Consider the following 25,005-nt stretch of genomic DNA (forward strand, 5'->3'; position numbering starts at 1 on the left):
ATATCAGCCCATTTTTAATTGATTTTTCAAACTGTATATAATACTTTTAGTATAGAGAAGCACCAAAATCTTAACTTTCGATGTTTCCAGAACTTTTTTTTATTTAAAAAAAAAGTCCCTGGTTTTTTCCAGACTTACTCTTATGAGTTGGAGACCGGGATATACCCTGAAGTCTTTAGATATTTACCATGGAAATCAAGTGAGGATTTTTTTCTTAAACCCTTGGCCACTTTTTCCTGAACACTATTGTTCTGAGATTTTCCTTATCTCACCGTCTTTCTATGGGTATTTAAGAAATAATTTCTAGTTTTTTATGATCTTTCCTTTCAAATTGTTTTGCCATGGAGTCTCAGTGATTGCTTTGTGACTGGGTAATCTACTTTCTTCAGGTTCAGGGGAAATGGTCTATATAGTATTTGCTTTGTTTTCATCAAGAAGATACATGGTGGGGCTGGGAATATGGCCTAGTGGCAAGAGTGCTTGCCTCTAATACATGAAGCCCTGGGTTCGATTCCCCAGCACCACATATACAGAAAACTGCCAGAAGTGGCGCTGTGGCTCAAGTGGCAGAGTGCTAGCCTTGAGCAAAAAGAAGCCAGGGACAGTGCTCAGGCCCTGAGTCCAAGGCCCAGGACTGGCAAAAAAAAAAAAATAATAATAATAATAATAATTAAAAAAAAGAAGATACATGGTTACATTCATTTCTATAAAATCTGAAGTTGCAGTTTGGAAGGGTGGGTGAAAGTAGAAGAAACTTAAAGCAAAGGAAAGCAAGAGAAAAATGTTTTTGGTGTGAAATGGGATTAGTATTAGTGTTCAACCAGCACAAGAAAACATAGAAGTTTCTCAGCAAAAAATGAAGAAATCATCATATATTTGTTGTATTTCTTTGCCCTGAGACCTTAGAAGGAAAGGCCATTGTGTTCCTTTACCCTAAAGACATCCTAGCAGTATTTGTGTGCATTTTAAAGAACTAAGAACCATTTCCTCACCTTTTCATTGCTTACAAAAAGGCCTTTGTTTTACAGATCATTAGCATCTACATGTTGGCACAGGGCTACCTTTTTCACAGTTCCAACTTTAATAGATGCAGTGATCATAGGGACCTGGCTGCCAATGCCCCTAGAGCAAAGCCTTGCTTTCTGTCCAGTAAGCAGTGGCTTAGTTATTTTGCAGAGAGTTGGCTGCCTTGTTTATAAATATCTCTTGTTGCCTTGTTTTTATAAGTATGTCTTGTAAATTCTTATATATTCTCTTGCATCCAGTCTAGTGGTTATTTGTATTGATAGTACATTTTATAAAGAGTTAATGTTACCTGTTGTCTGAAGCTGCAAAAGAGTTGTCTTTGGGGATAGGTCAGTAGTTTCTCTACTATTGTGTCATCAGAACTTGTATATTAAAAAATTACAAATGTGGATAGTATGTATGTCATCAGATGACCTCAGGGATAAGAAGAAAGGAGAGACTAGGGATGTGGCTCAGTGGTAGAGTGCTGGCGTATCACGCATGAAGCCCAGGGTTCAATTCCTCAGTGCCACAGAAACAAAAAAAGCCAGAAGTCAAGTGGTAGAGTGCTAGCCTTGTGCAAAAAAGGAGCTCAGGGACAAGGCCTGGGCCCCGAATTCAAGCCCCAGGACTGGCAGGAGGGGAAGGAAGGAGAATGTAGTGTGGGAATAGATAGACAGACATACAAGAAAATCTGATTCTTATTGAAAATCCTGAGAGTCTGAAATGACTAAATAGATGGAACTAATTACATTAAGACTTGTTAGGGGGCAGAATAGCGAGAGAGCACAGCAGTGAGAGAATGCATGCCCCTCATTATTACGAGCTGTATATTACTACTTGGGGAAAGTGAGTAATAAAGCTTCTACATGGAGAAGTCAGGTACCACTGAGTATGCAGAGGAAAAAGTGTATGGAAATGAAGGGCATTTAGTGAAAATATTAATGTAAGTCAGTGTGACTACAACTATGTTGATCTCCTTTAGCTCCCACGGTGTTCGACAGCCATGCTTATTACAAATATCACGAGTTTTTTTTTTTTTTCCTACATCCTTTCCCCATCTCAGTAGAGTATCGGGAGGATCCCCAGAATATTGTTGTCCGTCTTTATAGGCTTTATAGTTTCTTTTTCATATCTTAAATGAAGCAAGATACAGTTGTAGATTCTGAAAAGTGTGGAAAATTTCAAACCAAATTTTGTTGTTGTTTTTTGTTTTTGTTTTTGTTTTCTTTTTGCCAGTCCTGGGGCTTGGACTCAGGGCCTGGGCACTGTCCCTGGCTTCTTTTTGCTCAAGGCTAGCACTCTGCCACTTGAGCCACAGCGCCACTTCTGGCCGTTTTCTGTATATGTGGTGCTGGGGAATTGAACCCAGGGCTTCATGTATACGAGGCAAGCACTCTTGCCACTAGGCCATATCCCCAGCCCCTCAAACCAAATTTTTTGAAAAGGGAAATTAGGGGAGTTGGGAATGTAGTTCCAGAAGCAGATCATGTGCCTTACAGTGCATGGACCTGGGTTCCATCTCCAGCACCACTACCACCTCAACAAAAAAAGGAGCTTGAAGAAGAGAGACAAGGGAACATGTTGAAGAAATATGTCACAAATATGTATATGCACTTACACAAAATATGCTTAGATAAGATATGTTCATTAAATAAGAATATTGAAGGAATAATTCTAATAAGAACAGAACTCCCAGAAAAGTGTATATGTAGGAAGAGATAAATTGATGATGATGTAACACCATATATAATATAGATATATTCAGTAGACATTCTAGGGAGTGAATATGAGCCTAACACACTTCTACTGTGCCACTCTGCTACTCTTGTGACTGTGTTGGGGAGAAAATAATAGGAAATTAGTTCCCTGAACTAATTTCTAGGTATCTGGATTGAAAGGGTCAAGGAGTACAGAGCACATGAATGAAAAAAGGCCCATGTGAAGGAAAATACATCATCTTAAAATTTTATATATTGATAATGAAAAAAGGACCTTTTAAGCTACAGTATGGGAGCGGGTAGAGGGTATAGAATGAATGTTCCTATGCTAAGTATTGAGAATTGGACTGGAAATTCCATTGAGGGAAAAACAACTCCTCATTTAAAAATGCCTATATAGCATAAGAATAAAGATTTTGAGCCATGCAGTTTCCAGTCTCTTTCACAAAGCTTCTGGAAGATAGCTCACAGTAAAATATGGAAGAAAATCTCAAGGGTTTCAAGAAATGCGATTCTATGGAGTCCCCAAGGATTCCCAGCAAGATGATAGACAGAGAAAGAGAATTGCTAGGGAACAATGAATAGATGAGTATACAGAAAGAGGGCTGCAACAGTGTTGATTCTCAAGAATAACAGTTTCTGTGACAATTCCAAAAGAAGTTGCATAGTAGTGCAACAAGCATTATAATATTGTGATAGGCCAAAGAAAGCCAGTTAAACAGGAAAAAAAATGAACCCTTATATAAAAAACTCAAAGGCAATTTTCTCCCACATTGATAAGCCATGCATGTGGTTTTTAATTTTACCAGAAATTGGCAAGACTAGAGTAGAAACAGATAAATGAGAGCTTTCAAAATTCTCACGTTAGGGGAGTTGGAATTGAAAGGTAGGGGAATAAAACAGCTTGTTTGTGACATTCCTCAAAGGGTTTTGGATCATATACCCTCCTGTAAAACAAAGGAAGGCAAATAATTGGACATGTATGTCTGATGGAGCCGAACTCCGCTATATTTTATAATTAAAATAGAAGTTGTAAAAATATGAGCTAAAAATAAAAGTTTTGTTTTGATCCTGTACTCATGGATTGTCCTTGTCACTTTTAGACCATAATGTAGACACACCATTTCAGTTCTCCGTTAACCTCCTCTTGCTCTGTTTATCTCAGCGTGTGGAAGCACATACCCCAGCGTGATGAGCAAGGAAGGGTAAAGCCCACACTTTTTCAAGAGGAGTGATTCTTTACCATTCACTTAGGAGAAGGTTTTTTTGGTTCTTTTTTTTTTTTTTTTTTGCCAGACCTGGGCCTTGAACTCAGGGCCTGAGCACTGTCCCTGGCTTCTTTTTGCTCAAGGCGAGCACTCTACCACTTGAGCCACAGCGCCACTTCTGGCTTTTTCTGTGTATGTGGTGCTGAGGAATCAAACTCAGGGCTCTATGTACGCGAGGCGAGCACTTTACCAACAGGCCACATTCCCAGCCTTTAGGAGAAGTATTAAATACCAATTTTTTTACTTCTCCCAAAGAATATGCTTTTGTACTCTCTCCTCATTATGATGATTTCTAGCATGGGATTCCCACTCTTTCCACACTTCACTATACACACTTCTGTCTGGACAAGTGAGGAATCAGAGGCCAAGGGAGATTAAGTGGCTTATGCTAGCAAAGCACAGTGAAGTCTTGACCTGGTTTCTGGACTCACTTCATTGCTCCTCCCAGGCTTCCCTGGTACGTGGAAATGTTTCCAAATTCATAAAGCATATGCACATGCTGCCTTAGTACCTACTTTATGTATAGGAACATTTTAATATCTAGTGTATTTTAAAATCCAATGTACTTACAGACTCTATACCGCTCATGGCCTCATCACTTTAATCTGATTAACTTTGGAACCTGATTTCTCTTTTAAAGAGATAGACACTCTTTTAAAGGTTCAGACACTTTCATTTTCTTTTTGTTTGGCTATCTGTAAGGCAGAGTGTTTGTATTTCCACTTGGGTGGCTCCCTGTTGTGCTTGCAGATATTTTCTTTCATCCAGAGATGGGATGCCTGCCTGTGTTTTTCAAGACCCAGTCTATTCTCGCAAGTCATTTCTCCCTGTGAACCCACAAATATTGTGGCTTGGCTTCAGCTTTGTGTAGTCTATTCTTCATTCACAGGGCAGGAGAACAGTAGCAAAATTCACGTCTCAGGATTAAAGCCACCCTTTTACAAAGAACACCTCAAGAGTTTATTATCACTCACCTTCTCAACTACATGGCTTTTTTTAAAAAAAACTTTTTAACATATTTTACTCAACCAAATGTTCAAAGGGTGATTTTCTTTGGAAAATATGCCTGACCATGAATATCTAATGGAATTAAGTCATATTTAAAGAAAACAAAATGATTGTGTCCTCAGCTACTGAATGATATTGGTAAACTCTCTTTGCCCTTGCAAAGATAGAAAATGTAAAAGGTCTTAGATGAATTTTCTTTGAAAGGGGTGAACTCCAGAAAGCAGTTTGGATATGATTTTTTAGTTTATTTCCTCAAGTTTTTGTGTTAGCTTGTTCAAGGAGTCCTGAAATAGGAGAAATGTATTTTCTTGTAGGTTTTTTGTTGTTGTTGTTTGTTTTGTTTTGTTTTTGCAGGTCCTGGGGCTTGTACTCAGGGTCTGGGCTTCTTTTGCTCGAGGCTAGTGCTAGTGCCATTAAGCCACAGCACCAGTCCTGGCTTTGGAGATTTTCAGATCTTGGCTTCTTGAGCTAGGGTTACAAGCATGAACCACCAAAGTCCAGTAGGACATTTTGTTTTGTTTTGTTTGGATTTTTTGTTTGCTTGTTCTTCAGAGAAAAGAAATGGCGTTATCTTTCTGGACACCTGGTGTTCCTGATCTTTACATCTGAAGCCTCTCTGATGGGCACAGGACACAGATAGGGCAAATCTGGGCCAACATTCCCTCTGTCCCTAAAGAGACAAAATCAGAAGTGCCATGCAGGAACACCTTGGACATTTAATGTTTTCAAGCACAGAATGTAGTCCATAATTTTTCTCTTTTATAAGACTTAAAAAAAACAACCAGTAGGAAATGCACTGCATGGTAAGACAGTACTACAAAGTAATAACGATGTCTCAGCCATGAAAGTTACCCTTTTTTAAGCACTATAGCAGGAGCTTGTTCTTTTTTATGGCCTGCCTCCACCCATGTGAAGCTGGTGTGTTTTGTGAGTTGAATTGAGTTCATGCTTTAAGAGCAGACAGTGGGGAAAAGAATGAAATCTGGGTAATAAGAGAAGGGGTAAGACCAAAAACGGAGTCAAAATTTGATGTGATAGATAGTAGAGATGGGGAATTTCAGTGTGAGACCACAGTACAAAATTATAGTCTGTGCAGTTACTCTGCATGGATGACATTTCTTCCATTTCTCAGCGAATCATTTTCAAGTGTCTACTTTGAAATAAAATACTATTTGAGGGAGTTGGAGGGAGGACCCACAAGAAATACTTTAACAGTAATAAGTACTTATTTTGTTTACCCATTATAAACATTTGTGTCCAACGTTACTAATAGCTATACCAAAATATTTTATGGCTAGGCCAGTATTAGTAGTACAGCTAGTGATAATATTATCAGTTCACTATGTGTGACAAATTTCATAACTCCATCTATCCTCTAGAGCATACAGTAGCCACTAGCCCTTTAAAGTTGACTTGAGTGAATAAAATAAGTTCTCCCTTTGTACTAGCTTAATAGTAACATGTGATTAGTGGCCACAGTAAAGAACATTGCGGAGATAAAATGTGCTCACCAGCCTAGAAGTTCTGTTGGACAGTCCTGATCATATTCATGGACTATCTGATCAGTTTCAGACCCCACACCATGTGTCATTGCTTCGGCATTGTCCTGTGGCTGTTGAGAGAGAAATGATAATTGAGTAGCTAAGATGTATGTGATGTGTGATAACTCCTCTTTTTCCCTACTATTTCCTTTCATTCTTTTCTCATGTCTTTTTATTCTTGAAAGAACTCTGTTAATGTTAACCCTCACATAAAGGTTTTGCTGTAACCTATTTGCTGTGGTTACAGATAGTAGTATGGATGATGGTTAGCAAAATGAAAGGATTCACAGAAACGCTGCACCTTTGACCAGTATAAATGGCAAAGCTGTCACACACATTGCTGAAGGACAGTGTGGAAATGATTGGCCAGTAGTGATGGGTCTATACCTCATTAGCATCTACCTATAACTGGTCAGCAAACTGGCTAAGAGCCACAGCTGGAGATCCCTAGTAATTATATGTTTTTACTTATGCAGCAACAAAGAAGAGAGCGAGAAGCTAGAAGGCAGCAAGAACGTGAACAGCGAAGGAGAGAACAAGAAGAAAAGAGGCGCATCGAGGAATTAGAGAGAAGGCGTAAAGAAGAGGAGGAGAGGAGACGGGCAGAAGAAGAAAAGAGGAGAGTGGAAAGGGAGCAGGTTAGTTCACAGAGAAGGATCACCATTTATTGTAAAGTTTGTTACATTGTGAAGTTAGGGGATTTGAGGCAAAAAGTACACTTCATATATATTCTTTACTTATACATTCAGAACTTTTAAAACATTTAAAAACGGTGAAACATCAGAACTTCACTAACAACTCTTTGGTCTTATCTTAAAACCAGCAGTCTCCAAATAGCATAGTAGTGACAGATTTCTCATTCTGTATCCTCAGGCTTGGCTTTAAATGCTATATGCCCCAAGTATGGGCCCATTGGATGATGACTAACTTCTTTTTTAAAAGGAAATTAAATACCTACTGTCTCATTTCTAATGAGAAATGATTCAAACACTCAGCGATGGCTAAGTGTTAGCATACAATTCTGTATATTTATTTGCAACTTTAAAGAAATTAACATTGTTACCTAGCTCAGCCAAAAACATTGTTTCAGGTACACACACACACATATATATATATAGAGAGAGAGAGAGAGCGCACGCACATTTTATTAACACCAAGTATAGTTTTATTTATGAATTTCTTTTGTTTCCTTATGCACTTATACAAACAAAAAAAATAACTTATTCCCAGCCTGTTTGTCTTCCTTGTCTTTGAACTGATCACTGTTTGGAGCTTTGAGTAAAGAAATAAATTATATGAATGGGGACCAATTTCAATAAAACTGGAAATGCATGTTTAAAATACAAACCATGACGTTAACTTCCAGAGATAATTCTTCACTTATGTTCTTTGATACTTATTTAACTACTCACATTCCTCTGGCTTTCTGAGACTTCGATCTGCGTGTTCACCAGGGTTCTACAACTTCATTGATATAGGATAAGTTCAATATTTTCCTAACATTGTCAACCGGCTAACCGCACTGTGATTTTTTTTTTTTTAGTGAATTTATTTTTTAATTGTTCTGATTATGTTTGTATCTGAGGGCTACAAAGTAGAGAAAACATCAGCTTTTAAGAAATCACTTTTAGGGATAATTCTTAAAATTTTATGTGTCAGGAAGGAATGACAATACTTCAGTGTTTTAGTGACAGACGTTAAGATTTCATGAACCAAGTAGTCTGTACTTAAAGAAATCTAAAATGATCATCACCCTGCTTTCCTCATTCTATTGCATGCAGAATAGCAGTTCTCCATGTTAATAGTGCTGTAGAACACATCTCAGTCCTGCATAAGCATGTGTATTAATGTATATCTGTTGTATTCCTTTGTGGTTTGGTTAGGATGTGATATTTTTCCCCCAGTTCCTGTGGTTTGAAGGCAGAAAACAAATATGAGTGTACTTACATGACTTTTCAAGTTAGGGTTTAATTTTTTTTTTTTTGTTTTGTTTTGTTTTTAACAAGAATTGAGGTAGAAGTCAGGGTCTTTTTCATCATCCCTTGTGTCAGATCGTATTTATCTCAAAGGTAGTTACTGGCCATTGATCATGGGAGATGAGGACCTGGTGTTTCAGTTAAAATCAGGAGGTTTTGGTAGTGTAAACTTCCCTGCAGATTAGCTTTTTTGACTGTTTGATTAATACCATACAAATTTCTAAGCATGTCAAGCCCCTGTCTGTGGCTTATTTTCATTTCAAGGTGTGGGACTTGAAACAAGGACTGATCAGTAGCCAACACTATAAAAACATAACCTGAATTTCAGGGTAGTTTCTCCTCCTGCCCTTCATTTGCTCCCCTTCTCCGATAGGTAGTTACTTTTTCTCTGTGAAAAGGAAGGAAGATTCTTCTACTTGTAAAATGTTTATTGCTCTCCAAAGTTATTTCGTGTCTATCTATGTTAGAACCTCATACAAATATAGTAAGAACTGGAGAGACAAATAAGAGGTTGAAAGATTTTCCTGTCCAAAAGATAATGCATGCAACCTCAAGGTAGGGTAGCTTTTTATATATTTCAGATGTGTTTACCTACTTTCATTATTATTGAGGTAACTCTTCTCATTGAAAAAAAGTCACCCTCATCTTTACAGCCTCACCCATGTACATGTGCTTTCTTGTGCGCATACACACTCGTCATGAGTTCCCTGGGGCTGTTTGTTTGCAGGGGGTTGCCTGATACTGGCGTTCCCAGACCACAGCTTCCAGAGTGCAGTGATTCCTGGTGCCTTCTGAATCATGAGTAGAAGCACAAGTCATGTTTGTTTTATTTTAATGTAAAGCATGTTTTGGTTTTAGGTTTCAGAAGTTGGTGATCCATGCTTATTATAAGTTAATAAGTGTGTATTTAACTAATCAGAGCCCTTTGATCCTTTCTAATGAAACTTAATTTTTCTGGATTCTTATCATCCCTCAGAGAAAGACATCCTCATTTTAAAGTCTCTATTGATTATGACAGCAGTGTACTAATAAGTGCCTCAGACACCTTCATGTATATTACTGGAATATGCTGGACTCTGAGTACTACTGGATAATTTGAAACTTTTAGAAGAATTCTTACCAATAGATTGGGTTTTTTTATTTTTTAGATTAGATATTCACCACCAAGTAAGTTCACACTAAAGGCGATTGGAGCAGTGGCTCTTGGTGCTCCAAGAAGGTGGTTCTGATGCTTTCCTTTTGGATAAATTGATTGCTGGGTAATTTCTGTGTGACAGGAGTATATCAGGCGGCAGCTAGAAGAGGAGCAGCGGCACTTGGAAGTTCTTCAGCAGCAGCTGCTCCAGGAGCAGGCCATGTTACTGGTAACGCCCCACCTCTGTCCTGTTCCCTAGCGTTAGAGCTTGTTTGCCCCTCCCTCGAGTCAGCAAGCTGTGGTAATCACTAGAACTTTGGTTTTGCTGTGGGTGGCCAGGCTCAGATGGAAATAATCACGGTGCTCATCCTGCTTGGGCACAGTGCAAGGCGGCTGTTATGCACTGATTTACTTACCATTAGTAAGTTAGCAGTTCTTATTTGGTAGATAGGCAAGCTTTTGAACAGAACTTGGCATTCAGAGAATACACCAGCGCATTAAGGGCTATTAGTTTATGACATAAGATTTTTAGGAAGCGTGTACACTATCGAATCTGACGTTTCATTTAATTCTCTCTTACCTTGTCCAGTGAAATTGTAGTTAGCAACAGCTGTCAGATTTTTCCACAGGTAATAACATCATTTAAAATTCCGGTCATTTTGTTTTGCTATAAAACAAGAAGAAACAAAAACTGTCTTTAAAAAAAAAAAGCAAATCAAGAATGAATCCAGAGAAGAGGTGAGCTCTCCAGTGTCCCAGAGATTTAGTGTTATCCTCTCCCTCTCCAAGGAGTGCCGATGGCGGGAGATGGAGGAGCACCGGCAGGCAGAGAGGCTCCAGAGGCAGTTGCAACAAGAACAAGCATATCTCCTGTCTCTACAGCATGACCACAGGAGGCCGCACCCGCAGCACCCGCCGCAGCCGCCGCCGCCGCAGCAGGAAAGGGGCAAGCCAAACTATCACGCTCCTGAGCCCAAAGCCCACTACGAGCCTGCTGACAGAGCTCGAGAGGTACCTTCTTCCCTTCCTGCCTTTGACCTCGGGCCTGGGTTGTCTATGCTGTGAAGAGTGATCTAGACACTTTAGGCCCATGAGTGTCAGAATGGGTCTTAGAGGTCAGCTAACGGCCTGCCATGGAGTTCTAGCTAGCCGAGAATTTGCCCAAACATCTCCTATCTAGATAGCGATTCCCCCCCTCCCCCCAAACTACCAGGGTATCTCACATGACAAATCTTAGGATTGGAAGCTAAACTAAAGCAAAAAGATGGTTATATGGCAGTATCGTTCATTAAAAATGTGAATGAGAAGAATGGTGGTCTGGTCCAAAACTAGTATGAGGATGAAGGGGCCCTTTAATTTGTAATTGAACCAATTGGCACACTTAGCTCACCAGAGCCTCGGTGGGATATGGCAAATTCGCACTGTCCTGGAATGCTAGGCAGAAGGGGCTGATATACTTCCAGAAGTACTGAGTCTGACCTCTAGGTGGCATCCGTTTACCGTGTCTACCTAGCAGAGTCCAGGAACCGGCGTTCCCCTTGTTTGGAAATGCCTCAAAATGGAGAGGAATTAAATGTGCTTTGGATTTCTGATGATAACAATTTCTGATAATTTTTAATCTCTTGGTTAGTTGGTTGTGACAGATTAATTTTTTTAATGTTATCATTGTATAGTCTTAAAAAACTTAGGACATGGCGATTTTAGAAGCTACCTTGCTTAATATTTCTATTTTTCTGATTAAATCCTAGCCCTGCTTTATGTCTTTTTCCTGGTAGCCGAAGAAATCAGAAAGCTTCTCTTTAGAGTTCTTCTCCTTTCAGAGTTTCTTTGGCAGATCTGCTTTTCCCCTACTAACATGGAGTTCTGTCTTCTAATTCTCTGATGCAGGTGGAAGATAGATTTAGGAAAACTAACCACAGCTCCCCTGAAGCCCAGTCTAAGCAGACAGGCAGAGTGCTGGAGCCAGCAGTGCCTTCCCGGTCAGAGTCTTTTTCCAATGGCAACTCCGAGTCTGTGCATCCTGCCCTGCAGAGACCCGCGGAGCCGCAGGTAGCGTCAGCCAGCTTCGCTGCGGCGGAGGAGACTCGGGTGGTGGCTTGCAAGCCACGTTTAATTTGTTACCATGTTAGAAAGAGAGGAGCAGGAGTAGCTTTAAACTACTAAGAGCTGAGGACATACACATAGGAAAATAAAAATAGATCTCTCTCTCTTTTTAAAGGATTTTTGATGAGCTCATAAAGGATGTCTAGAGTCAGTAAATTCTTTGAAAGTTTGCACTTTCCCTAGCTCACAGGTGAAGCCCATCTGTCTTCTAAAACAAATGCTTTTTCTTACAGTTTTTGAGCTGTTATGATAAACATGTAGAGGAGAACCAGGACTTTTGCTTCCAAACGTTTTTAGAGGAATTTGTATTACTATCCTTGGCTCCTGGCTAGTACCTTGAATGGACCTTAGTGAACTCAAGATGATCCTAAAATTCATGCAGCTTTTGGGATTCTGGGAAAATGGCATAGATGCTCAAAGGCTTCAAAACCTGAACACGATGTCATGGATTAGGTGAATATTTCACCAGAGGAGACCAGGAAAAACCTACTCTGCCTTATCTGAGGTAGTTGTATTAGAGTGCTGGGTTAAAAGAAAAGCCTGTGCTATGTGAAACAGACAGCAGACAGCAGAGAATAACTACCTAGGCCAGAGATCTGAGAGAGCCCAATACTAATCCTGAGCTCTCCCCATAAGTCGTGAACAAGAAGTGAGCAAGTAGTGCTTTTGAGACAGACGTAGTAGCAACAGTGTTCTGAAAAGCACATTCTTCACATGGGAATTTGAACGCGTCCCTTAGATGTCGGGGAACTGCAGCAGGAAAAAAATCAACAACCAAGGAAGAAGAGCAGGACTGCTAGTGTGCTGTTATCCCAGTACTTAGGAAGCTAAGACAAGAAGGGTGTTATTAGTTCCAGGCCAGTCTAAGATAGATATGGAGCCAACCTTGTTTCACAAACAAAGGTGGAAGGAATCCTCAGCATCACAGAGATGGGGTGGGTGGTGGGGTGTCAGCAGCCTGTCAGGCCCCAGGGGAGCTGGTTCTCCAGAAGCTAGGCAGCCTGGTGAAGATACATTTGAAGAATGTAAGAAAAAAGCTTTTGTTCTAGAAGCTAAACTTAAATTGGAAGTCTTTATTTGGTTACCAACAGTAGATTATAGGAGTTCCTAGGCTGTGTAGATTTTCCTTTTCTATTATTGCGGGTCCTAAGGGCTTGAACTCGGGGCCTGGACGCTATCCTTAAACTTTTTGTTGTTGTTGTTCACGGCTAGGGCTCTGCCCACTTAAGCCACAGCTTCATTTCTGCTACTTTGTGGTTGAGGATGCGAGTCTCATGGACTTCCCTACCCTGGCTGGGGGCTGGCCTCAAACCACCTACGGTTTTATTTCATGATTAATTATTTTATTACCTGGAAATGCTTTCTTTCCTCCTATGCTGAAGTTGCTACATCTATGAAATATTCTTTGGGGGAGCTGCTTATGTGGAACTGTATTTAAAAGCACAGTTTTAATTAGCATTTCAGGGAGTACTTTATTTGTTTATCTTTTCTCTGAAAACCTTAAGTATATTAGTAGCATGAGATTATATCAATAACTGGGACTACTTGAATTTCACGTATAAATTACAGAAAATTACCTGGAACTAACTCTGTATCTTTACATCTGGGGCGATCAAACAAATTATAACTTGATATTTTTGGTTTTCATTAAATTAATTGATGTAATAGACATAGCTAGAATTATGTAAGTTGTGATGTTGAAAAAGCATTTTAAAATAGTAAGATACAGTTTAATGAGAGTATTTTATAGATTACTCCAGAGGTAATTTTTCCATTGTAAAAACAACTGAATAGACGATAGTGTCATTATTTTAAAAGTTACTAATAGGAGGAATATTCTAATAGTTCAGGGATTCTGTGGCACTGAATATTTTCAAAGAAATCACAATTCTTTTTTATAATGAGTGTAAAGATATATACATCTAGCCATACATATTATGTCACCAGTGTCTTAAGATTTGTAAAAAAAAAAATTTAACTTGAGTGGTATGTTTGACAAGCTAGCTTGTTTCTAAGTGGTACTGTTGCATTCTATCAAAGCATCGGGGGACTGTGTTCGCTTGTTAAGTGCACTGTGTTGTTATTTGGTCTGACTCGCACAGTGCCAGGTAGTACGAGGGTGGTAAGTAGGCCTACGTGATTGGCAGTGCTTTATCTTGTGTTTTGCCCACCTTCCTTAGCTCTGGTGCAGATCTGCATCGAGTGCGTTGTCCCCTCTCAGTAGGTCTATAAATCTCCACGTTTACTGCTATCTGCATGTTTTTCTGGATGTCAGGAATTTTCCTTATGTACATTGACTCTTTTCTACATACTGTGCTCACCAGACCACCTGTTCCCAATAGCATAACTAACGTACTTGCTCCACTTGCCTAATACTGTATTACCCCTGTTTGCATTCCACCACGCCATTCCCACCGTGGATTTGCTATTAACCGGAAAAGCCAGTATTTATGCAGAGCGCATTGAATGTTTTGTGTTTTGTTTTCTTGTAAGGTACAGTGGTCCCACCTGGCATCTCTCAAGAACAATGTTTCCCCTGTCTCGCGATCCCATTCCTTCAGTGACCCTTCTCCTCCCAAATTTGCACACCACCATCTTCGTTCTCAGGACCCATGTCCACCTTCCCGCAGTGAGGTGCTCAATCAGAGCTCTGACTCTAAGTCAGAGGTGCCTGACCCCACCCAAAAGGCTTGGTCTAGATCAGACAGTGACGAGGCGCCCCCAAGGGTAAGGAGCAGAAAGACAGATGGGTGCTGCTTTTGCTTTTTTTTGTTCATCTAAAAATAGTATTTATTTTTATTGGGGGTATGGTGATTTCACCAGAATTAAAGGGGCAGTGACATTTCAAAGGAATTTTTACGGTGGGCAGAAATTTTTAGAAGTAGTCACTTACACTTAGCCAGTGGCCAATTTATTTCTTATTGATGCTGTGAACTCTGTCTTTAAACATATGGTAGCAAAACGATTTAAAAAAAAAACCACAAAAAATATGCTTCTAAAAAGAATAGAACCATAACTTACAAGTTTTGTGGAAGCTATACATTAAGAGCATTAGCCAATATCAGAATTTTCAGCAAAGGTCTTATAAGGAAAAATTTAGCATGGGAATTTCAAAGAAAGTGATTTCTTTTCCTCCTAAAATTGAATAAAAGGGCACAATTAATGTTTTTCTTTCACTTGGAACTTGCTTCCTCTGAGCATTTTCTTGCTTCTAGCCAGTCTTTGCCTCCTGCTGATCCATTGGTAGACCATTGTTTGATTTCTTTGAGCTTATTTTCTTGGTTCTCACATTATCTCAGCAAAGTGCTGTTGTATGTCCCCTGCTACCAGCTTCTGTCCAGACATCATTAAATGTTACAGGAGCATAGAAAGGCTGTTTATTATCCTGGCTCCTTAGACACCTTTAACGAAATTCTCCTCACTCCCTTTATCAGTTGAGGACCAGGGAAGAATTGGGTTGGGGGTGAGGTGGGGAATGGGAAGGCCAGTGTAAGGAGGGCTGTACTGAAAACGCTTTCATGCGGAATCTGTGTCCTTTTCATGTTTTCAATAATGTAATTACTGCATTTCCTACCTAAAGGTTCCGGTGAGAACAACATCTCGTTCCCCTGTTTTGTCCCGTCGGGATTCCCCACTGCAGGGCAGTGGACAGCAAAATAGCCAAGCAGGACAGAGAAATTCCACCAGGTAAAAGAAGAGTGATAGATATGTGCACTGGACAGTTTGCTCTTGTCTCCTTACACTACAGTTCTTGTACAGAGACGCAGTTTTATGCATAGACTTTTGTGTGCACATAAAAATGTCATAATACCCATTAACATAAGTAATACCAAATTGATGTGTATTAAAGAGGGTTTGGTATCTGGGCATATTTAGGGGTCAATGCAGGAGATCAAATGGGGGCCAGGTTCTCTTAGAATTACAGTCTGAAAGATTGTAAAGGAAATTATAAGCCTTTCAGAACAGAAGCCACAGACAAGTAACTAAAAAATGTCAGTGGCTGCTAATAGTCTATGGTAAACTAGTGAATTAGCCAAATAATGGTTTTTTTAGGGATTTAGAGCAGCTCTGTCCAATATGAATTAGCCAAATAATGATTTTTTTAGGGATTTAGAGCAGCTCTGTCCAATATGGTAGCTATTAGCCACATGAGGTTTGTTAAATTCGAATTTAACGTAATTAAAATGAAATAAAATTAATAATATAATTCCTTAGTTATATCAGTGGCCTATAGCGAGCGACTTGTAAGTAGTGGCTAAATACTAGCAATTTTCATGACTGCAGAAAACTTCCATTTGCCATCACTGTTGTAGGAAAGAAGAGACCATTATGTTGAATGTTGTATAAATTGATGATTACTGAACTTCTTAGGTTGTCCTTTACCACATGCGCAATCTTAATACAACCTGAAGTGCTAAGACTGATGGTAACCCAGTAGCTGCCCAGAGCCATTTGCACGAATGACCAGGGAATACTGTGTATTCTCCCCTGACTGTGTCTATGTCCAGAATTCTCACCTAATAGGTGTGTGCAGTCGATCTGTCCATGCCAGGAACTCTGGCCCAGCCCACCCAGCCCATGCTTTCTATAACATTCTCTATACTCAAAGGGGTACACGCTGAATGTTCAGGCTATGAGAGTTGTGATGGGTGGGTGACCCTAGACAGAGAGGATAATTTGTGTGTAATTGTATAAGTGCTATTTTTCATACTATTAAGAACTAAGTTTGTAGCTATGATGAGAGGTGTTAGCAGAATATTTGTGGGGAGTTTTTTTTTTAATTTTTGATATCTGAGATAAAAATCTAGGGATAAAGTCATTATAACTTTGGGTAAATACAGTATTAAAATACGCACGCGTTTGTTATATTGGTTTGGGATGATGCAGCAGGTTGTTTGTTTTCTTTTCTTCTCACAGCAGTATCGAGCCCAGGCTCCTGTGGGAGAGAGTGGAGAAGCTGGTGCCCAGGCCGGGCAGTGGCAGCTCCTCCGGGTCGAGCAACTCCGGATCCCAGCCGGGCTCCCATCCTGGCTCTCAGAGCGGCTCTGGTGAACGCTTCAGAGTGAGATGTAGGCCATCTCTCCTTTGCTCTTTGCCTGTGAACAACCTTAGGTTATGTAGTGCAAGTCCTTCATCTGCAGGAAAGGTCTATATTTTTCCTGTAGCTGCGTATCATAAAAACAATGCTTTTGATTAGAATTCTAATGACAGAAGACACTAGAGTTACTGTTTTTATTAGGAAGAGCTCAATGCCTGGAGCTTTACACATGCCTAGCACCGAGAGTACTTTTCAATTGAATGTGATCAACTGACTTACTTGCCCAAGGTAATAGGCTGAATACCTCAGGTGGGGTTTGAATCCGTTTCTTTCAGTTTGGGCTTCAGGGTTTGTACTGCCATCAGTGTTAGTTATTGATGACATAATAATAGAAAGTGAAAACTCTCTTTAAGGTGTTCTTGACATACTAAGATATTAATTCTAAACACTTGTTAAGCAGAGTGTGCTAGTGGTGTTTACAGTAAAGGCGTCAGAAAGACTGTCAGAGGCAGGCCTGCTTTTGCCTGGGAGTTCAGAATGCATGTTTAGATTTTGCCATAAATGGGGCTAGAAAAGCAAGCAGGGAGAAACAGAAGGCAGGATTGGCTGGGACAATTTTGTGACCTGCATCTATTTATCGTGTGTGTGTGTGTGTGTGTGTGTGTGTGTGTGTGTGTGTATTTACCTTTCTTATCTTTTGAACAGCATCATCCAAGTCAGAAGGCTCTCCATCTCAGCGCCTTGAAAATGCAGCAAAAAAACCTGATGAGAAAAAAGAAGTGTTCAGACCTCTCAAGCCTGCTGTAAGAATTGCACAAAGCCAGTCTTTCCTAGTTCACACGTGAGAGAGATCTTTATAGTAAGAATGTGGTTGAGAGGGTAGTTATAAAGTTCAGCAGTAAGAGTGTTTAGCACACAGGAGACCCTGGGCTCGGTCTCTAGCACCCCAACAGGAAGGGGCAGCCGAGGCCTGCAGTTCTCTCGTGTGGGCCCTTCTCAGCTATTAGGAATGACTAGAAATGTCTTAACATTCCAACACTGCTGTGCCTTCCCACCTAAGGCTCCATATTTCCCATGAAAAGTCCTTAGTGGAATGAAACCTTTCTTCTAATGGTTCGTTTCAGTGTATACAGTTTCTGTTCCTTCAGCTTCACAAAGAAACACAGAACAAAGTGTAGTTTTTATTTAATGAAATTTCCTTCTAAAAGAAGACTTGATAAAAATAGACTAGAAAGAACTTCTGTATCGCTTTGCTTGCATTAACCTTCACTTATTCTTAATGAGTTTGAGCATTTGCAATACTGGCTTTTAAGTTTTACTTGTTTAAGTCACCTTCTGATACTCACCTATGGCTTAAATTCTGCCTTTTTGTCCCTGGGGTGATAGCTATTATTGCTGCTTCTCATACTTCCCCTGTCGGGTTAACCTGCCATGTAACTGTGGGTGTTTTGTGGAATTTTAAGATGGTTGAGTTTTGATTTCTTGCTTGAACTGATTTCTGCACTTCTTCCTCCCTCCCCCTTGTTCTGTTCTTCTTGCTGGGCCCCTTCCTGGACTGGGAACTGCTGCACCCTGAAGGGCGAAGTGGTAAGCTCCTTCTCTGAAGAGCCCCACCTCGGTAGCTCTGCTGACCACACTAAACAGAGCTTGCATTCCACTAGCACCTCTTCCTCAGCCTGCCTTTAGTTCTTTTCTAGGTTTTAAAAACCTTGAGCTTTTATGCTCCATATTGTTACAATTAAATGCAGCTTTTTGAACAGCTCTTTGAAAAGCTAAAAGGGTAAACATAAAATAAGATTTACAGCCCCACACTTGATCACTCTTATTTCAGGCGCTCAAGTTCAAACACAAAATGTATTCTCAAGTGCAAAGAAAGAAGGAAACACCTTTTTTTAAGAAAGGAAAAATACTTAGCTTAAAAAAATTCCCAAACAGAAAGATGAAATTTGAATTTAAGATTAAAAAAATGAAGTATAGTCACTGTTGAAAATTATGTTTGGTAAATTGATAAGAATCTTAAAAATGTCTCGGTCTATAATAGGAGAAAGGAAAACGCAGTTCTCTGGGGGCCTTTTCTTTCCTTCTGATGTTCACTGGCCGTATTGTGTAAAAATGAGAGTAATACTGGATGGAAGAACTGGGGGGCTCCCAGATCACCGGGCCTCATAACACTTTGTCCCTGCCTGGCCCTTTTCAGCAATGTGGCCAGTTATGAATAGCAGACGGAATCACAAATGGCCTAGTGCTGCTTCTGCCGCTCTCACTTTTCTCAGGTTTCTTACTAAGAGTCTGAGGAAACAGAACCTAAACACAGCTAATCAGATCTACTTAACTAGGAATTGGTTTTCAGATGATCAGTTCCCTAGAAAGAAATGTGTTACATAGGCTGATGTCTTTAAAGCAAAGCTCAAGATTCTGTATGTATTTGTTGACATCAAATTTTACCTTATTTATTCAAAAACAGTAGCAATGCTATCATCTTACTGTAAGCATTGTTATTTAACTTGTTTTAGAACATCTTTGGTTTGCTATCCTTTTAAATTTTCACCTATGTTTCCTCCCTTTCTGCCAAAAGCCATAAAAACCCACCTTCACTTGAAACTAGTCAATACTGTATGTGACGGTTTTATAAAATTGACATTGTGGTCATTTATAGGGCTTCTCATCTCCTGTTTTCTTCCTACTTCCCCTTCACCCAACTCCCTCTTTTCTGCACGGCTTAGGATTTGACTGCACTGGCCAAAGAGCTTCGCGCAGTGGAAGATGTGCGGCCACCTCACAAAGTGACGGACTACTCGTCTTCCAGTGAAGAGTCGGGGACCACGGATGAGGAGGATGACGACGTGGAACAGGAAGGGGCTGATGAGTCTACCTCCGGACCAGAGGACACCAGAGCAGCGTCAGTCCTTGGTGTTTTAGGGGAGGAGGAGAATTCCCACGGGGCCTCCTTTTACTAGCAGCCGGGCACAACCTAAGCCTGTCACGGGAGTCTGTGACCACTAACCTGGAGTTTTGTTGGACTTGCACCACACAGGGAAGCTTTCGTATCTGATTCCCTCTTCTCTGTGTGTGCGTATCAGTTGCCTCCCTGGAGCCCCTTAATATTTACTTTTGTTTCTTTTCATTTAACGATGTGACAGAAGGGAAATTTCATTTTAGTATAACTCTTTTTAATTGACAAGAAGTACTCTATAAGCTTATTAAACTGCAAGGAAATCTCTTCTTTGTTGGAGGTCTAGAGCTAAGCCTTGAGGAAATGCTATACCTGCATTTTCATTTCAACAGAGTGTCCTCCTGTCTGGCTTTTCCCTTCTTAGGTCATCTCTGAATTTGAGCAATGGTGAAACAGAATCTGTGAAAACCATGATTGTTCATGATGATGTTGAGAGCGAACCGGCCGTGACCCCGTCCAAGGAAGGCACTCTAATCGTCCGCCAGGTACCCGTGTCTTCCTCCCGTTGTCAGAGGCTGAGCTTCTCCTGTGGTCATTAACCCACTTGCTCATTCACTCACTCATGCTGTTTCTCCATCATCATCTGTTTTCATGTTAACAAGGCCCTGAAGGTAGTGTGTCTGGGGCTCGGGAGGCAGGTGTGTGCTGCATGCCCCGAAGGTAGCCAGTAGTCTTCCACCCCACATTGCTGCTCCTCTGCATGCCTGCGGCAGCCCTCATTCAAGCACCACGCTAAGTCTCACAGTCTGTGTCTGAACAGTTGGAAAGCAGGAGGTCTCTCTTCTCTTAGTTTTCCCACTTGTTGAAGAATTAAATGTGTGCTGCAAGATCTATTCAGTTTGGACCACTAGTTTACAGCATTCTTAGCTTTGACTTCATTCAAGTGGCATGCTCCTTATTGGCTCTGAGGTGGCCTTTGGGACTGGGTCCTCAGCGTGTTTTATGCTATGGCAGTGCATTTGTATGGAAAGTAGGTGGGGAAGATCAGGACTTGAAGAAGCCACAGGGTACTCTTTAGATTTCCAAATGAAAATGAGGGAGAATGGCCTGCAACCTGCTAGTGGCATGGATGACCGGGTGAAGCACGTCTTGCTTGAGTTGTGTGGCCACCAGATGCTAAGTATCTTGAACTCTGTTGGCCCAACACATGTTAGTGAGGAAGCGTGAGCAATTTAGACTAATCTCCTTAGTTTCTCCTTGGTAATTTAAGACTTTGCGAAGTTACACAGCACCTTAAACAAAGTAGGGTTGGAGGCAATGTCAGCAGCGCTTGAGCGAGACCAGTATGCCTGTTTTTTCTACAGAGTACAGTTGACCAAAAGCGTGCCAGCCATCATGAGAGCAATGGCTTTGCCGGTCGCATTCACCTCTTGCCAGATCTCTTACAGCAAAGCCATTCCTCCTCCACTTCCTCCACCTCTTCCTCCCCATCCTCCAGCCAGCCGACACCCACCATGTCCCCACAGACACCCCAGGACAAGCTCACTGCTAATGAGGTATGTCTCACACCACAGCTGGCTGCTTTCCTGGGGTTAGACCGGCATTGCCTAGGAGCTAGTTTGCAAAGGAGCCCTTCCCAACACCCTCTCTCCCTCCCTCCCCCTGCTTTCTTCTGTCACCTACCCTCTTCCCAATCCCCCAAGTAACATGTTTCAGATCTGCATACAGACCCGTAACCCTAGACGGATTTCCTTCCAAACTTGCTAGTTCACCATTTACTTTCTCTAGATAAGTGTAGTTGCATGGCTTTCTATATTCAGTTTATTTTTCTAAACCTAAATGAAATGATTGCTGTGTTCTCAGATCCATTATGTATTTGGCATGAAATTCTTGTAGATACTGTGAAATCTGCCTTTTCATTCTCTTTATACAATAAGTGAAGTATAGGAAAATTTGGTTACTCAGACTTGGGCCTACCTACACAAACTTGACTTGTATGGGAAGCTCCTTCAAACAGGCCTGGATTTAGTGTGTTTGTTTTGTTTCTTTTTAGAGGGAGGGAGTTTGCTGGTTGGTTATCTTACTTGTTTTCACCAACTCTTACAAAAGGATTTCTTTCCTTGAAATTTAGCCATTCGTTTTAAGAGGAGGCCAGAGGCTTTTAGAGAATATCTAGGAAAATATTAAGCAAAGAATATGCTTTTAGTTTAGGTTTTGTATGGGAAGTCCAGTGCATTTGTGGCATGGCTATGCTATGTGGTTGAGTATTAGCTGGATGATTTTTTTGTTCTTCGAGTATGGTCATGTCCAAGAGCAGTGACAGCCTGCTTTGCTCACCCTGTACTTCCACAGTGGTCTGACTTCCCAGATGAGACTTGAGGGCAGTATCTAACCGCTGAGGCAGTCAGAACTGACCTATCGCGTCAGCCAGTCATGTTAACCTAAACCCTTAACAGACTGCTGCTCCTACTTGGGTTTTGTCTTAAGAAGGAATCTGAACAATCCTTTCCTCAGTTGCATGTGCGAGTTGACTGCTTCCCAGGCTCAGCCTTGGCCAGTGGCGGGTGAGGCCGGAGAGATGCCTGTAGGGTGGCACACGCGTCAGGGAGCGAGTGTAGGCCAGGGCTTGGGCCGGAGGGCACGGCGACCTCCAGGTGCCCAGGACGAGTGAAATGGTACAGGACCAAAGTACTGGATCAGACATGCTCTTTTTCCCCCCGAGATAGATACATTCCACTTCCACTCACATTATCCCTTCTTATATTTATATTTTACACTTCGCTCCATTTTACTATATTTTACTATATAACCCTTAACTCACTAAACTGGCAAGTTTATTTCCCCGTTTGTTTTGTTTTTAATCATCATTACATTTCCACTTAACAATTTGTTTCACTTTTTGTGTCTTTTTCTTTCTTTCTTTTCTTTTCTTCCTTCCTTTCTTTTTTTTTTTCTTTTTGGTGTTAAGTTTCATTATTAACCAAACACTAGTGCTCCTAAAAAAATCCCAGAAGATATGCCTTACTTTGTCGCTCGCACCTTTCACTTACAAGCCCGCTGGGTATGGGTCTCACGGTGATGCACTTAAACAGAAAGGAGACGAAACTCCTGGAGTATTTGGGCAGAAAGCCCAATTTAAAAATATATAGAATAAAATTCTGTCAGCATTCCCATATGGATAAATGGACTTCTGTAGGCAAGGAGATATATTCAAAAGGTGATGAATTGAGATCGAGGCATCTCAGATTTCATTTAGGAATTTGCATTACAACCATTTATTTTATTTTTTGAAGAAATAGCTAAGCGTCCAAAGCATAGGTTTTATTGGTTGGTAGTTTGCAGCCTCGCTGTCAGAAATATGCTTCTTTCTGGCAGAGGCTCGGCTGTCCCTGTGGCTGCAGGTGAAATAGCCCAAGGTATTGTGATAGGGGTGCACCCATGGAGGCTCCCTGTGAGAATGGTTTGGGGAATGATGTAGGAAGACCAGAGTTTAGATTGGGACTAGTATAGGAATGGATTGAAATGTTGTTTAATGTTCACTTTTTACATGTCATTTGTATTAATGAAATTGAAATTTACATTGCAGACTCAGTCCGCTAGTAGCACACTCCAGAAACACAAATCTTCCTCCTCCTTTACACCTTTTATAGACCCCAGATTACTGCAAATTTCTCCATCTAGTGGAACAACAGTAACTTCTGTGGGTAAGTAACAGCAGCAACAAGCAAGCAGGTGGAACAGGACGTGGTCGGTCCCTTTACGTAGTGCTTTCAGGTGGCTTGAGTGTAGTCAGGGGTGTTGACAGGCACAGACTTTTCAAGTGCAGAAGCCTCCTGTCCCACTTGCCTTGCCTTATTTACAGTGAGCTACATAAGTCAGTTTCTACATGCATTTCTTGCAGAACGTCAGTTGTATATGAGTTAATTGCATGTCGTATAGTGAAGGAGGGAGACAGGAGTACGATGTGTGTACAGAAAATAATTTCACATGTATTCTATTTCAGTAGGATTTTCCTGTGATGGAATGAGACCTGAAGCCATAAGGCAAGATCCTACCAGGAAGGGCTCAGTGGTCAATGTGAACCCTACCAACACCAGGCCACAGAGCGACACCCCCGAGATCCGCAAATACAAGAAGAGGTTTAACTCGGAGATTCTGTGTGCTGCCTTGTGGGGTAGGCATCTGCCGCCATTCTTATGTTGTTGTCTGAAGAAGGGAAGGTTGTTACTTGCTTTTTAGAAAATAGCCTTTCAGTCGTTGGGGAGGTCTCTTGGGGGAGGGAAGGAAAGGCCAGTGCACTCTGCAGTCCCCTTCCTGTGGCTAAGTGTGCGTTAGGGGGATTGAGTGTGCGTGCTGTGTCTGGAGTCATCTCAGTGACTGGACGTCGGAAAAGAAGGACCAGAATCTTGTTTCAAAGCCAGCCTGGGGCAAGACTCAGTCTCCAAAATAACTAAGAAAAAGCAAGGCTGGAGGCATGGCTCAAGTTGGTAGAATGTCAGCTGTGAGACCCTGAATTCAAGCCCCAGTACTGGCACAAAAAGGGGCGGGGGGGGGGGAAATGCAGTGCAACTTCTCCATTTATCATCATGTAAAGCCTAATTAGAGAAATGACAACTTTGAAAAATAATTCTGTAAATTACTGTCTTTGAGATGCTTGCTCCTGGGTAGAAGCATATCAGGAGTTAATCTCCTCCTCCTCCTCCTCCTCCTCCTCCTCCTCCTCCCCCTCCCCCTCCTCCCGCTCCCCCCTCCCCCTCCTCCCCCTCCTCCCCCTCCCCCCTGGACCTGGGCCAGCACTCTACTACTTGAGACACAACTCCACTTTTGGCTTTTTTGGGGGGAGGCAGGTGCTTAATTGGAGATAGTCTCACACTTTCCCGTATAGGCTGGGTTTGAACCACAGTCCTTAGATCTCAGCCCCCTGAGTAGCTAGGATTATGGGTGTGAAACACTATCACCTGGCTAGGTGTTGATTTTCTGAAACAGCTATGATAAGACTCATCAGTTTTCTCGTAAGTAAAAAGTGAGCCTTTTTAAAGATCTAGACTCCTAAAAGTTAAAATAGTTACTATGGGAGCCATATACATATTGGAGAAAATTCAGAATATGTTAGAGTTAGCGTTATTTGGGAATTTTGAAGTCCACACAGAGGTTAGGTTAATGATTTGTCCTTCCTAAAAATGCTCGAGGTAAGCATTCTTTTTTAATCATCTTAAGTAGCTGGTTTTTACTTTGTAAAGTGCTCCATCATGCATTTTCAGTTACATATTTTTAACAGTGTTGCTTCCTGCTTGGGCTGGGCTGAACTGCAGTCCTC

The 25,005-nt window shown here is 41.1% G+C and overlaps 1 protein-coding gene across 47 annotated transcripts in view; it reads left to right on the forward strand.

Annotated features, from left to right (window-relative positions):
- Map4k4 (mitogen-activated protein kinase kinase kinase kinase 4) overlaps positions 1 to 25,005 on the forward strand; it is a 147,648-nt gene that overhangs the window by 110,403 nt on the left and 12,240 nt on the right. For 3 of the 47 annotated variants that reach the window (XM_048352413.1, XM_048352414.1, XM_048352417.1), the window contains 13 exons: positions 7,020 to 7,181; positions 9,797 to 9,883; positions 10,444 to 10,665; positions 11,542 to 11,703; positions 14,251 to 14,484; positions 15,338 to 15,444; positions 16,675 to 16,826; positions 17,501 to 17,598; positions 19,519 to 19,694; positions 20,113 to 20,233; positions 21,053 to 21,244; positions 23,275 to 23,392; positions 23,692 to 23,862. In XM_048352413.1, the coding sequence (XP_048208370.1) occupies positions 7,020 to 7,181; positions 9,797 to 9,883; positions 10,444 to 10,665; positions 11,542 to 11,703; positions 14,251 to 14,484; positions 15,338 to 15,444; positions 16,675 to 16,826; positions 17,501 to 17,598; positions 19,519 to 19,694; positions 20,113 to 20,233; positions 21,053 to 21,244; positions 23,275 to 23,392; positions 23,692 to 23,862 (2,002 nt within the window). The remainder of the gene's footprint in view (positions 1 to 7,019; positions 7,182 to 9,796; positions 9,884 to 10,443; positions 10,666 to 11,541; positions 11,704 to 14,250; positions 14,485 to 15,337; positions 15,445 to 16,674; positions 16,827 to 17,500; positions 17,599 to 19,518; positions 19,695 to 20,112; positions 20,234 to 21,052; positions 21,245 to 23,274; positions 23,393 to 23,691; positions 23,863 to 25,005) is intronic. The other 44 variants (XM_048352415.1, XM_048352451.1, XM_048352418.1 and 41 more) reach the window with 29 other exon arrangements.

This window comes from Perognathus longimembris, chromosome 8, assembly GCF_023159225.1.
Source record: "Perognathus longimembris pacificus isolate PPM17 chromosome 8, ASM2315922v1, whole genome shotgun sequence".
Taxonomy (NCBI): Eukaryota; Metazoa; Chordata; class Mammalia; order Rodentia; family Heteromyidae; genus Perognathus; species Perognathus longimembris.